The sequence below is a fragment of the Brachyistius frenatus genome, unplaced genomic scaffold, assembly GCF_029030835.1.
Source record: "Brachyistius frenatus isolate BFR_SWC_R1_liver_20210118 unplaced genomic scaffold, ASM2903083v1 Contig_40, whole genome shotgun sequence".
Lineage (NCBI taxonomy): Eukaryota > Metazoa > Chordata > Actinopteri > Embiotocidae > Brachyistius > Brachyistius frenatus.
In genome coordinates, this window is record NW_027210639.1 from 1,726,502 (window position 1) to 1,742,264 (window position 15,763).

The 15,763-nt window shown below is 42.3% G+C and overlaps 1 protein-coding gene across 2 annotated transcripts in view; it reads right to left on the bottom strand.

Moving 5' to 3' along the window:
- Window positions 1–15,763, bottom strand: part of zfpm2a (zinc finger protein, FOG family member 2a) — a 119,134-nt gene that overhangs the window by 77,206 nt on the left and 26,165 nt on the right. For both annotated transcript variants that reach the window (XM_069702110.1, XM_069702109.1), the window contains exons 2-3: window positions 9,176–9,334; window positions 1,687–1,788 (exon numbers count right to left, since the gene is read on the bottom strand). In XM_069702110.1, the coding sequence (XP_069558211.1) occupies window positions 1,687–1,788; window positions 9,176–9,334 (261 nt within the window). The remainder of the gene's footprint in view (window positions 1–1,686; window positions 1,789–9,175; window positions 9,335–15,763) is intronic.

Genomic DNA, 15,763 nt, shown 5'->3' on the forward strand with positions numbered 1-15,763 from the left:
TTTACAAAGAGATTAAAGGGTAGACAGTCTCAAACTAAATAAATTTGCTTTTAATCGCTTCGAACAGGAAGTCATGTCATTTCAAATGTTCCTATCTGATTGTCTGATTCCCCTCTTTATTCAAATTATAACATGCCCATCTGACTTTTGCAGCACAATGGGAAAAATTAAAAAGGGAAATGACCTTTCATGGCAGCCATGATGAGAGAGTGAATGGCATTATTATGCGCCAAGATTAATTTCTGCCCACTCAGTGCTGCCCATTGAGAAAACACACGAGGGGCATGAATGCCTCAGTGGAAGTCACTCACTAATTGGTCGGTATATCATGCAGATGTCAAAAAACAAGGTGGTGGTAACAAGTTGATTAGGAACTGATAATCTGGTTGCCAAGCAGATACACTACACATGTCAAAGTTTCTTTAAATGGGATGCAGCCAGGTGTGAAGTGCTATTTTTCAGTTTGTAACAGCAGAGATTAGGACACGGTGTCGAAGTCCTCCGATAACTTGGAACCACTCGGGCTGTGGTTTAGTAAAACATGAAATGGGCATCATGTCTCACATCACCTCCTCTGCACTTCAGCTCTCCTCACTGTATGCAAGAGACACTTTACTCCCATAAAAGTCAAGTCTCCGTTCTCTCCCTCCCTGCCGCCTGTCCAGCAGTGTGTTTCTGAGCCTCTAATTCTCATTCTAATGGCTAAGTAGAAGGAGGAAGCATAATTACAGTCAGTCATACATCTAGTCATGCTACATCCGTCCCTCCTTTTCAAAGCAGTATTTTTAAGCTCAGCATTTTCTCGCCCAAAAGGGCCTTTTTGCCCATGTGATGCCTTCTTTTTGTCATGGCCCCCATAGTTCTGAGCTGACCCCCTCAGCCCCGTCTCCTGACTGATCACAGTGATGGTTTATTACTGTCGTCCCAGCGCTCTTATCTTTAGCCAGCAATGCTCATTTCCTTCCCCAGATTTAAATGCAAATGTGAAATTTAATGATAAATGCATTATCTGATAGGTGCGATAACACTGATTCACTGTCAGTATAAAATACACCCCCCGGGGGGCTTCGAGCTAGCAAGCACAACTTGCCCAAATCCACTTTTTTTTCTCCCGCTCTCTCTCTCTCTCTCTCTCTCTCTTTCTCTGTCTTTTTTTTTTTTTTTTTTTAAACGCATGTACCTGCAATAAATTCTTGAGGTCATTTTACGCATTAAAAGGAATCATATTTTGTGTGTTCAGCATTGTGGGTGCAGGGTATTGCTGAGCAGTAATTGCTGTGCAACTATCTTGTTCGCTGTATTATCCAGCACTTTGATGAAGTTACTTTTTAGTAAAAGGGCAAAACAAGATATATTAAAAAAAAAACGGTAGTAGACTCTTCAAAAAAAAAAAATCTACATCTGCATGGCATTACATGATTCTTTTTAAGAGAGCCATTGTTGGTAATTTAATTTACTGTTAACTGAATAGCGGCTTAATATACGTTTAAAGGAGCTTGTTATAAAGCAGGCAGACTTCTGACTCATTTGTCCATTTATATTCCCAATACAATGCTTTTTACTTATTCAATGGCACAATCAATACCTTCCCTCCAACTACGCAACATGAATTGCACTTAAGCATAATAACTTTATCAAATGACCTTCAGAGTCTCTCTAATAAAGTGAAATTAAAGCTTTTCTTACTTGGACCGTCCCATTCGTCGGGCCCCACGGTGGCATGCTTTCTCTTCTCGCCCTGCCCATCCATCTCTGACTCTCCTGCTTCTCGGTTGCCGTCTTCCTCTCCTGTAAGGCGGAAAAAAATAATAAGTCCTACAAAGCACATAAGACACAGCAGCACTCCATATTTAATGTTCATACACCTAATTTAATTAAGCACTGCATTATGGACTGTGCTGCCCTTCCAAAGGGTAGATTCTTTGGATATTATCCCAGCAAAAATCACTCACTTTTATAACTCTTTCCTGTAATATCTGGGTGCATTACGATGTGAAGCCATTGTGTGTTTTGGGTATATATAGTTTTGCATATGTGCATGTGTTGTTAGCTCACTGCATCCAGCTGCACACTTTTATGTAAAAGGAGTTCCCATGAGTGCTTGCAGGAACATGAGGAAGCCCCATGGAACAGGAAGGAAAGCAATGTGTGGGAGAGAGGTGGCTATTTATTACCGTTTGATCTATTGTGGAGCGAGCTAGAATGTGTGTTATAGGATGTAGGGCTGATTTACAGTCTCGGGGCTCACACGGACCATGCTATGGGATATTTGGGTATCTCTCTCCAGGATGTAAGTGCTTAAAGACCTTGTTAAACAGACTCCGCCTTCTGAGTGTGCACTGACGGGAGCGCTTGTTGAGCACTCTTAGATGCACTTACTGTAAAAATAAATAAATAAATAAAAAAATCTATTTTTGCATGTCTACAGTAAGCACAGTTTGTACTCAAAGTTTATAGGCACATAAATCAGTGCTTAGTAGGTGCCCCTAGTGTGGTGCTCTAAATACATCCAATGTGGCTGACACAGTGGTTGCACTGAGTGTCTCTCCAAACTCAGGCAAGTAGGAGCAAACCTGCTTGGGGCATGTAGTGCTGCTTGATGGTTTGTGGAGGAACATTTCTCTCACTTTTGTCACCACATCTTTTTCATCCCTTTGATGTTTTAAACCCAATAGTGAACGGTCAAGGACAGGCCTGGATTACTACAATGGATTACTACACTTCATACTCTCTACACGGGGAAAAAAAAAGGGAAGGATATGTAGATTTAAATGTGAATATATTGGAATAACCAAGACAATATATTGTTAGGATGTGGCTTACACAGCACATAATAAAATCACACCTTTCACAGAGTATGATAGACACATATTGTTGATACGTGGTTGTTTACCACATCTGTATCTGATTTTCACCCCCACAGCTTCCAAAAAACATCTCAGAGTCTTAGTTATCACACTTCCAGTGACAACTGCCACGGGACACACACTACCTCACTCTAGCGCCGTCCATCCTCAGTTGGGTTAATCTCCAGATCAAGCACACACACCATGCTTGTTTAGCTTTTTTTTTTGACATGGCTCACTTCAAAGAAGGTAGCAAACATTGCCAAAAGGATGTCAGCTTTCTGCCTCAAACTAAAATAGGAGATGTATATGAAGGAAAAAGAGGTAGTGAAGGGAAGTCTGCTGAAATGTCCTACTTACAGTACATGAGGTCATTATGACCCAGTTCTGCTTATGCAAGTGTCTGCTTGGGCTGGCAATTTCTCCCCGTACTCCTCCTCTCTCCCAGTATATTATCAGGGAGCCCACTCAACTAAATTCCCCCACTATTTACTGTTGGGCCTGGAGAACCTCTTTAGCATACTAGGCTCGTATTATGATGAGGATAACAAAGGCGTATATCAACAGTTCCTTCCAATGGAGCGGAGTTTAAAAAAAGCTGGCGAGATAACATTAAAGGCACTACCTTGATCTCAGGCGAACATGTTAAGCCCTGTAACGAAACGTATTGGAAGTGTTTAATTACAGCCCGGGAAATGAAGCTACAAGATGATTCCTTAATTAAGCAGTGATTAAGGATTTTCTGCCTTCTATCTAACACAGTTTGCAGTGCATTTTAAACACAATCGCCGAGGCAACCTCACAGGGAACAATGTCACAGGGCTTTGATGAAGTTTCCTGCACAAATGTCACGAGGAAAAAGCACAGCGGAGGAAGAAGTGCTGGAGCAGCACTCCATTAGGAGTTTACAGCTTACAGTAGTTTGATAAAACCTGGAATACAGAGGAATGTGGAGACATTTTTGTAATTTTAAACGACACAGGACTTTTGACCTTTCTGGAAACGGATTGATTGAGGTGCTCCATTTCATTCGCGCAGGTCCACTCTATGTAATAGAGACTTGTTTCATCATTTGAATTGAAACCCTCCGCAGTCTTATCAAAGGAGACAGATTGTCAATGATCATCCTCTACTTTATCGCCTCGATCATAATTTACATCTGGCTTAGGTTCCTTTCGCTGTGCAATCGGATGGATACACTTAAGGTTGAGTGAGAGAAGGCTGAGAAGAACAGAAGGGATGGGGAGGGCTGGCGAGGCGAGGCGGCCTGCTGGGTGCTGGGTTGGCGGGCATGCAAGAGGAGCCAGTGAGCTGTTAAAATCAGCCCTATCGCTGCTCTATCAAAGGACAGCTCTCTAGCCAAATCGCAGTCACACGCAGCGTGCCACACATTCAGGTCAATAAGCTTATAGGCGATTTACACAAACAATTCCTCGAGCAAGGTAGCAACAAAGTCATATTGGCTTTTTCTCTCCCTTTCAGCATTGTCTCTGCTAAGGAAGCCCTTGAAAATGTCAATCTCTCGTGTGTGACTTTAAGGAGCTCAGAGCACTGTAATCCTGACCACTGAGTCTACAGACAGGTCGCAATTCCTGCAAAATGGAGTATTTTTAAGTATCCGTGTGGGAGTGCACGGTTCTATATGCAACTGAATTCTGAGCTGGATGACTTTAACCCACTGCCACTTTTCCAGACCCATCACAGTCTTGCTAGTATTGGAGCCTGGCAATGATTTTCAGACTGTATTATTAACAGGGATGCCATGCCATCCCCCCAGCAGTGCTAGTGCTAGTCAGTTGATATTGCATATTTAGTTGTTGATGCAGATTGTGCCCCAACAGATAAAGTCAATTCCAGGAAGCAACCTTTTTTACCAAAGTCAAGCATAGCTGTAAGACTTCCCTGCTATCTGAAAAATAGGTTTGAATTGCATGCAATTTGTGGCAGGCAGAGCACTCCAATGGAGGGAGGCTATTAGTGAAATGCCTTGCCACTGTCTCTTTAAATGCCAATAAATTCCCATCATTACAGAATCTGGCAGTTTTCCTCCCTGTCTGCAGCCTGGGTCTTTATCTCGCTCTGCCTCAGTCTCTGAGCATGTAGATCTGGCCCAGTTAGATTGTCATACTTAACAAACATTAATGATTAATTTCCTCCACTGAGTCAAATGGGGCTAAAGGGATGACTCGATTCATCTTATCGCACCACAAATTAGCATTTCCCCATATTCTTCAGCATCAACTGTGCATTAAAATTCCACATTTACCATTCTGGGCACTGGCAGCTGTGGCGAGAGAGCCAAGGAGATCTTCCTCCTATGTTGCCGGATATTCTGATTACTTCGGTGTTACACAAAGAATAATTAATTATTTCACTTCCTGCTTATTACTCTGACTGTTGCAAGTCAAATTACTCACAGAGGTTATTTGAAGGGTCAAGGTGTTGTTGTTGTTTTTTTGCAATGTTAAGTCTTGGGTATGCAATCCTTCGCTTTCACTCTTCACTTCCGCTGTGATAAAACATTTCTGCCCAAATTATAATTTCTGTCATTTGAAGAGAACGGTGAAGAAGAGTGCAAATGTTCACATTTAGCTGTGCTTGATGTAGCCTGACACACAAATACCCCCAACAACATCAGAATCAAGCAGTTTGAGGTGAAAAAAAAAATGGTGTAATAAAACTTCACGAAAGCCTGTTTTACATCGAGGAAATGAGACACATGAAATGACATGTAAATTTACTGTCGGAGCTAAGTAAGGAAGTCATTTGTCATCAGACAACACTTGGAACGCTCAAAGGGAACAGCTTGTGGCAACACCCTGTGCTGAACTTCACAGATAGCCAACAATAAAAGAGGGGGTAAAACAGCAAGGTGAAATTTCACAATTTCAGTAAAAAAGGAGCCACTCAGTGTATATAAAAAAAAGAGGCCTCTTTCTCACAATTATGGAGCCAGGTGTGTCAATAGAGTATAAATCCTTGCTGTGGAGTCAGTGTGTTCATCTGTGGCTTCTTCACAAGCAGGGCTCCATAAATGTGAAATTGACCGAGCAGGAGAAGATGTTTGAGGTAAGATTTGTTTTTAATCGCGAGGGAAAGCCAAGGTTATTTCTTTAGATGTGTGGCTTTTTTTTTTATTTTTCTCACAGAGCTTTTGAAAGGTAGGCAGGCCCGCTCTAAAATGCCATGTATATTAAGACTGTGCTCGTACTCTCTGGGGCGCTGCTATTCCACCGAGCTGCTACATCTCCCATGATGCTTCAGAGTCATTATTTTAAGTGTTACTGACAGGGGACTGTTCATACGTTTAATGGAAGATGAGTGCTACAGCACAATTTAGAGTTGGCTATTATTGAAGATGGTGATGTATTACTGTGTAAGTAGCAAAATGTTGTACCTTGGACTAATTAATTCTGACAACTTTATGGACAGCTAAATCTATATTGAGCATTGTATTTTATTTGTTGATCCTACATTTTGTGTCTGAACTTCTAAAAATTAGTAAATAAAGTAAATAGTACAACATTTAATTCTCACATTTATAGTGGGGGTGAAGTGAGCAGCATAAACATCCACACTGCTGGGGGGTCTCAGGGAGATTACACAGGAAAATAGGAGAAAGCCAAAAACACATTTCTGATATACAAAGTTACCTTTGTTTATATGAATTCTTCTTGGTTTTTTTCTTGTGAATTAATGTAGAATTGTCTTTTTATGCATCTAAAACCTTTTTGCATAAAACACGGAATAAAATCACTCACTCTTATTGTTAAACAGGTTATATGCAACCAGTGCTGAAATATAGCACGAGGACAATGCTTTGTTTGAAGGGGTCATGAGCCAGAAGGCTTAGGAAGCACTCATATATCTCATACAGCAGGGTTACTCCAATTTTGACATCAGTGATATTTCTCAAAGCAGTATTGTCACTTCTGTTGTGAGTGTTAAGCTAACTTGCCTCTCTGTGTGTGTGTGTGTGTGTGTGTGTGTGTGTGTGTGTGTGTGTGTGTGTGTGTGTGTGTGTGTGTGTGTGTGTGTGTGTGTGTGTGTGTGTGTGTGTGTGTGTGTGTGTGTGTGTGTGTGATGCCATCTTAAAGTAAATCAATGAAAGCACCAAAACTCAGCGCGAGCCATGACACCATTAACTAAATAAGGTTACGCAGTCAACCATCACCCAATTTCGAGGTTCCCGAGCCTCGGACCAAGATGGGACGTCAAGGTGCTCCATGCACTTATCTGGGGAGTCCCTTTTCTGCAAGGGTAAGGCAAATGGCTGAGTCTTTGGTGGCATTCAACTTCTTGACCTTTGCGCCTTTAAGCGGCTTTGCTACTTCACCGCACTCTGATCAAAGTTAATAAGTGCTTCATATGTTAATGAAAATTGGTACTCCTCTTTGTGTTCCTACAGCTTTTTAATACCTATTATAGACTGAAACTTTTAATGGAGGTTTTAGGTCCCCCTGACAAGCCCATTTCAGAGAGTGACTACACAGATACAAGGCTAAGCTAAGACCAGAGAGTCACTGCTCAGTGGAGGAACCTTACACGGGAGACCTTATTCTCCGGGAAGCAGCCGAAGATAAAGGCCATGGGATGAGTGGCTGCTTTAAAACCCACGTTCAAGTCCGCACAGGGCTAATTACAGCACGCCATCACATTTGAGAGGGTTTAGTTAATCAAGGGGGCTCTCTTTTTCCTCCTATAGTCGAGGAATAACACACTTAAACCATTTAATGCTGCCAGGATTGCGTCCTGTTTAATTCACGGCAGTTTCACATAAGTGGGGTAAATTTAAGCCACTCCGACATTAGTTTTAAACAGATCTAATTGAGGAAGGGATCATGGGGGAAATGGCTACACCTGATGATTGCACACAACTTGCCACAGTGAAAAAGAAATTTGGATAGTACATCATTTGGGTCTTAGGAGGCAATGGGAGACTTAGCTACTGTAAGCTTAGATAGCACAGTAATACAAAAAAAAATCTGACTGGTAAGGCTTGTGTATGACAAGGAACAGATTAGCAGTGCCCACGAAAAGTAGTAGGCCTATTTGACATTTTGGATTGCTATTTTGTGTTGACTCTATTCATAAACATGGAGAGGAGATTTGAGGCGCAGTTCCTCACATGGTTTTATGCAAAACAAAGGGAATATCAAGCAGCTCTAACAAGGTTCTGTGAAGATTTTCAAAAGTTGTACTTTTTTTCCTCCTGCTGTAACCACCAATATGTACTGCACCATCTATTTCATAGCTACTGGGTTATTAGAAAACCATGCATTGTACTTTGAAGTTTGAGTAAGGACACATTACGGAGGAGACAAAGGGTAAAGCGAGCGAGGCGTTGCTGGTAATTGCAATTTCTGAACAATTGTGCCGTTCAACTTTTACCGGAGAACAAAAGGAAAACATTATTGATACGATTACCAGGGCATAGCCTACCTGAAACATGAAAGATTTATTTTTCTTCAGTAATGTAATCCCACGAGGCACATCAGTTTAGAAGTGTGAAGAAATAATTCTAAACAAATTTCCCTTTGAAAGGAGAAAGGAGAGGCAGACATTCAAAGCATTGGTTCTTCATTAAAAAGTCAAATTTATGGCATCCATGCGCCAGTAAGAGTGGAGACACCTGGGGTAGTGAAAGCTATGCGACCGGAGGGTAGGAAGAGGTGGGGGGTGCGTTAGGGGGGGAGGGAGGCGGGACGAGTCTGTCATCTTCACACTGTAACCTGAAGCAGACCACAAATTAGCTCCTGTGATGGCAAGGTGTGACCGAAATGAAACAAACATACAAAGAAGCAATCTAATTGAATTGGAGTTCAAAGAGGACTCGGTTGCATTTGGCGATGCTGAGGCGCTTTTTAGTGCTGGACCTCCGAGCAGTAGCAGGTGCTGCTGAGTGTTCACAGAGCTTTAGCGCCGGCTCAAAGGGAAGTGCTACGCTCTCCAGTGCATTGGTGTACCGTAGCACACCTTCACAGCACTATCACAGAGGGAGAGCCAGTGTTGCCGATGCCATCTCCCTCTCAGATCAAACCACTGCTCTTGGGTGGATTGCTGGGATCAAATATCAAAATGGATAGTTGCAACTCCAGGCAGTGATGCAGGAGAAATTCTCATACGGATACAAGTTCTGCCAGGTTTGATTTGAACATGTTGAGGATATTTATTAGACGCAATTGGCAGGAGTTTAACTTATTTTAGATTCTTGGCACGAGGGTGGCTTAACATATTGTCTCATATTAGGTATTAAAAAGACCACTGTACGCTGCTGGTGGAAAACCACTTTTGGACTTTCAGCTTTCGGCTGGCTACATGATCCTCACCTTTGTTGCAGAAGTACTCCATGTCTTCACAGCTCATGTTCTCCGTCTCAAACTCAGCGGTGAAGTTCTCCTCCGCCGAGAACTCGTCTTTGGCCAAGAGCTCGTTCTCCTCGGAGACGCACTCTTCCTCCTCTTCCTCCAGGCCATCCTCCAGAGGGCCTGAGGGAACACGCGCACACATGTACATGGAACAGACACACACACACACACACACACACACACACACACACACACACACACACACACACACACACACACACACACACACACACACACACACACACACACACACACACACACACACACACACACACACGAGCGAGATGTTCAGCAGTTTCATCACATCCTTCAGGCTTTCAAGAATAAAAAACTTCTGCCTCTCCTTGATTCTTTTGTTGCGATACTACAAATCCAGATGCAATTCAAAGCGCAGCACACCATTCAACTGTCTTTACACTGTACGAATGTTCAGACACTCAGTCTTGGCAAAGATAAAGCCATGTCAATAAAGAATATTATTTTCCCATTATGATTCACAAAGGTCCTGCCATTATAACGATTGAAAAAGCCCTTTGAGACAGTGCGCTTTCTGAAAAACAAGCTGACGTGCAGCCAAGGTGAGCGCTGATGTTAATCCCGCTAGCTGCAAAACAAAACCTCACACAGATGGAGGGAGGGAAAAAAAGAAAGTTCCTCTCTAGACTTTTCATACAGGCATTACCATGGGAGGAGGAAAGAAAATACTTTTATTAATTTGTTAGCCTTATCACAGGGTACAATGTTGATTTTCCATTTACATTCCATGCCTCCGGGTAATACACCAGTGCAATCTTAAAGGAGACACTTTTCCGTGTGATTAATTTTTCCCCCCTCTGTGCAATATTATTTCTTTAAATCTAAATGATTTCAGAGTTTTGCTTGTAGCTGTACATCTCTTTTGGTATTTGCATATTACCATTTTGCTTCAATCAAGGATGTTGATGGAATTACTGTACTGCTACCTGAATTGTATTAGTTCTGAAAAACATCTCACCCAGCATTTGAATGTTATTAAGATAATGTGCATCCTGCACACCCCTCCCTCCCTCCAAAACATGTCTGCAATGTCTGCACATGAATTACCATAGCAAAGAAGTGAAGGAACACTTTGGGTTTAAGGTTAGTTTATATTTGAAATAATACACTCCCAGCAACCAACCTGCATCATTTACATGAAAAAAAACAACCTCTCGAGTTGTGTTTAAAGTGAATAATCATATCAAAAGTGCTGCTATCACTGCCAACGAGATGCGGATGCTGTCTCTGTTTCTGCCTGTCACACATGAGCTATGTTGCAGCCTCTTGTGCATCATTCTGGAGCTCAAACAGAGTACACTTATATCCTCTCGACACCTTTCAATGTGTTTGTTCTATTGTAGCGGGAGTGAGCCCCTCAGCTTTAATAAAGCAATAATTTCAGTTCAGAAAGTGGGGCTGGTGTGCCACTCCTGTTTCTCTTTCTTCCCACACCGAGCCTCATAAAAGACCCCCCCGATGTCCACAAACTGCTTGCTCTTTTCATTAGTCTTATAAATTACTCCTTTGTAGAGGCCTACATCTGCAGGAGCCCTGGACATGAAAAGAATTAGCACACAGATCTCTAATAGACACTGCGGAGGCAGAGTGCCGCTTTTAAATTAGGATACAGTTTTATGATCTAATCTGATGCCTTCTGCTGATTCGCTGAGGAGTGAAGTGAGGCGTGAAGTGACTCGATGAGTCTAACATCGCTTAAGATGATACCGAGAGATAAATATCGCAGTATCAAGGCGAGATTGTATGACTGGCGTTAAAAGCTCCTGCCAAGGCAATTGAAGACAGTGTGAGGGAAAGCGGGGAAATACATTTCTATACACACAGTCTGTACACATTCCATTACACAGCTGAATAAGAACTGTGTGTACAACTAAACGATTCTTCCTCTGTTGCGGGCAAATAGCAGCACTATTGCACCACAGAAAATAGACCTACAGTGTTGTGCGATAATAAGGGTAAAGGGAGATTAAAGATAAACTTCATGGTCAATAAGACACAAAGATTAGGTAGATAAGATGAGATAGAATTGAGGTTTAATAGACTCAAAATAAGGGCATCTCACTTCCCCACTCGAACAGATAGTAACTAAATGGAGCATTTTCATACTGATAGAGACACTGGAAGCCTTACTGAATATGGAAAAATGAAATATTCCAGCCAGTCAGAGACATTAAAGGGGTCTGATGGCTACTTCTTGGGGACCACGTAGATTACCAAAGTTTGTTCGCATTCTCACATGTTTAGTTTATTATACAGTATTCATTGCATGGAGAGACCTGAAATTATTTCAGAGACAGCAATGATAAGAATAATGACTTTCTAAACGACTAGCACCACACTCCTAACTCATTTTCTGATAGTGGCATTCCTGCTATATTTAGTTGTGTACTGTTTAAAATCCTGTCACATTCACTGTGTGACCCGCGCTTGTTGGTGCATTTCTATAGGGTCTGCTGACGAACTGGGCCGGAGGAATGTCTGTTGCTTCACCCTCTTATCGAGCCTCCACTGGAGTTCAGATGGCCAATGACACCGTGGAGAGAGCGTCTGCATTTCACTTCACTGCAGAAAACAACGCAGCGGGCTTTAAATGGTGCGCTCATTATAAAAGACGCTGAAATCAAGCTTGAAATATGGATCTAAGCTTTCAAAAAAAAAATTGAAAAGACAATTTCTTAACAAAGCAATGATTTTCAGAACCATCCACCACCAAAATAATGTTGTGTTGAATTAATTAGCCAACCACCTAAGTTTTTGATCAAAATACTGTCATCTATACAGCCAAAATGACAAAAGTTCAATGATTTCAGTCTCTCAGATGTCATGATTTGATGCTTTCCTCTGTTTTATATGATTTCAAGTTGAATATCTTGTTGTGGACATTTTATTTGACAAAACATGCATTTTGACACGCAGAACTTGTGACAAGTATTTTTCACATCACTGAAACGGCAGTTTCCAACTTAAAGAGATCTGGGGGTCAAAAGCTAATCAAGGGTTTAAGAGAAAATAAATTAAAATGTATTAAAAAAAAAAAAAAAAAAAAAAAAAGGTCTGCAATACAAATGATAATGATGTTCTTTGTGAAAAAAACGTTTCCCTGAATCGACTTTTTTTCCTGCTGCAATCGTGGATATAGTGATATGTTCAGTCATGTTAAAGTCCTTAAAATGAAACAATCTTAAAAAAAAAGCTGCTTTGATTAAACTGCGTGTGTTCTTCAATGAGTTCATGAGTGGTGGTGACAGGTCACAAGAAGACTTTGCTTCATTTCTAAGGGGTCAAAAGCCAAACAGGTTGGGAACCACTCAACTAAACAATTAATACGTTTATCATTAAAGACATTGAACAGAATAACAGGTAGCTGCACCCTTTCATTAATTAACCTTAACCTTAAGTGCGACAGCTTTTCAGTTCAGACTTTCAAGTGCAAATTCATTAGCTTTACTTTCTAGAGAAAGGCTTGGTTTGCCAAAATCATCCTCGCACAAAGACTCCTATCTGCTCAATTTTAAGAGGATGTTTCAGGAAACTGCACCCTGCCTGAACTTCCTCTCAATCAGGGTCAGTGTCCAGGTATCCCTGCACCCCCACAGCCCTGTCATCCACACCCTCCACTGTATCATCCACATTCATCAGACTCTTCCTTCGCTTTCTGTAGAGAGAAATCTCAGCCCTGTTCAAACAGTCATGCAGCAGGAGCAGCCAATGCTAATAGAGACATTGGTAGCTGAATGCAGGCTTGATCACAGTGGCTCTTTTGTTCATGGCATGGCCTCTGTCTGATAGGGATCGGCCATGCGGAGTGGAGCTCCGGAGAGGGATATGGTAATGCCCCCACTGAGTCTATAAAATGGGGTGATACTCTGAGACCATATGATGGACAGAGGATTAATGAGTCACGGAGGAAGGGGAGCAGGGAAGAGAGTACGGACAGAGGTGGTGGAATGAGCATATCTTTCAGGAAAATACTGTGTACTCCAGTCTGCGCCTCAGTGGACTAAAACAGAAAATGGAAAAAATACACAGATGTGCCAACCTTGTCTCCAAAGCTCACACTTAAAAAAAAGAAAAAAAGAAAAGGAAGCGCTCTGAAGAAATATGTGTGTACGTGCAAAACTGTATGAGTGACTGCTAATTTCATGGCATGCTTTTTCAGCCGTCCGCGTTGTGGGGAGCTTGTGGCCGGGCTGTGATAGCGATACCTCACATTATCAGCAAGCTCCACAGTGTGATGTGTGGATCACAAACCCAGCCTCCTCTATAGCTCCCTAATTAGAGGTGAGGTAATTGAATCTGACAGAACAAAGCAGCAGATCTCTATAAGCATGGAAATCATTTTTGCTCCCACCTATACAGTTTTTCATCCAAAAGGTCCATTGAAAATGTGTCCAAGCTGGCCTGGGGATAAAACGTAGCACCTGAGACTAAACATGAATGCATAATGCAGCCCTAAAATCCAACAGGGCCACACAGCTCAACCCCTGCCAACTCCGCTCCCTGGGACTGGCCCTCTGTGCCAACACTGATACTGGGCCTTCCTCACTTCCGGGTGAACACACACAAACTTTTGCGGGGGAGGAAATATAGAAATACAGACTTTGCCTTGAGTTGCAAGTAGCTCGACGCTGTGAGCCAGGTAGGCTCATGCACAGTCTTCTGTTTACCCCCACAGCTGGAGAAAAAAATATGGATAAACACTCGCTCTCTTACAGCAAAGTGCGGAAATAGAAAAAACAATTTTGTCTCATCTTGCAGGATAGGTTGGGAAGGTTGAGAAAGGAGAGACAGAGAAGGAGGAGAAAGAGGAGAGAGGCAAGGAGAGACTGGGGGCCATACTTTCTCCTCAGCTCTAATGACCTTTGGGAAGCAGAGGGCTCCCTCAGCCTTGGAGGAGACTTAGTGTATATGTTACAGGGCTCAAGCCTCTAATTTAATCCTTGATCACTGTAATGAAATAGATACCATTTACGCAACTCGTAATAGCTTAATATGCTACGGGAACCCTCAAAGGAATGTTTCATTTCAAACATCTTTTTTTCATACGGCATAAATGTTACAAAAAAAAAAAAAAAAAAAAAAGAGCCCTTTTCCAAGTTGTACACTCTGTGATCAAACTAAATGTGGAGCTAATGCTGTAACACAAGTCAAAAGTAAATTACCATTTGTATGTTGTCTGTGAATGGCTGCTTGTGTGTAAATGTGTGTGCGCGCTGGGAGGAGCGTGGAACAGCTTCAGTGGAGACTGATGTGTTCTCTGAGCTGCAGTCTGTGACCAAGAATAAGCAATGGTATTGTTTAACTTGATTTTCCGGTTGCTAAGCAATGTAATTCTCCTGATTAGAAATGGCTGCCTTCCTAAATTCGGGCACTTACAATCAACAGTCAACAAACGGCTTGAAAACTCAGCAGCGACGCTCATCTGGAAATTGCGGTGAAAAGGGAGGGAGGGCGGGTTCATGGTGGGGTGGGGGCGGATAAATGTATTCGCATCCTTGTAAAACACCCGCACGCACGCGCGCGCACACACACACACACACACACACACACACACACACACACACACACACACACACACACACACACACACACACACACACACACACACACACACACACACTTCTCTGAGGCTGAAGCACTGAAGATGACAAGGCATCTAAATGTGATCTGATGACATCATGCATTTCGATGGCCCGCTAAGTTTACATTGCTGTACATATCGGCTTTGTGCAGCAGCCCTGCGACACACCCATCGGCTGGGAAAGTATCTCTGTCTGCAGATTCCTCGTGGCAGCTTGTGAAAGTGTTACCCACAAGCAGAAAAATATCATTTCTGTAAGAAAGGGGTTTATTTTTGTTCACATTTCTCAAATGCTGCAAACATAATTCTGGTCGAGTATCTTATTCCAATCAGACACAACGTTGGATCCCAGCATGTTTGCAGAGTTGCTAAGTTCTGTGTTGTTGCGCCCAGTGTTTCTGTCTGGACTGTTGAAGGGGAATAACACGCTCTTACTTCTTTATCCAATGAATTGGAATTGGAATGGCATGAAAACATGCTGGCATTTGACTATGCCATTAAAATGCTGGAGGCACCTCTGAGCGTGCCCGAGGGCTTCAGCAGATGCCAGCCAGTTTCTCTGTGGAGTTAGCTGGGTCCTGCTTCACTCTACTGACTTTACTTGCCTCTCTGGAGTTTACAGAGAGGCGCACACACGTCCAAATGGACACTGGTACGTTTGGTCCATAAAAGTCACAAAGCTTGTCCTCCAAGTAATATGGGCTTAGTTAATGCCTCTTTCGCAGGGTAACATTTGCTTTCTAGGTGCAACGAAGGGATTAAAATGCTGTTAGACTGGCCAGCGTGCTGCGTTTAAGTCCTTCCTGTTACACACTTGCATCTCCTCTGGCTGAATGATTTATTAGTGTCATTCTGTTACTTATAAGGAAATAAAAGTTAACCATGTGCCTGTACACTGGATGTGACAGCTGAAACAAAGCAGGTAAAATATG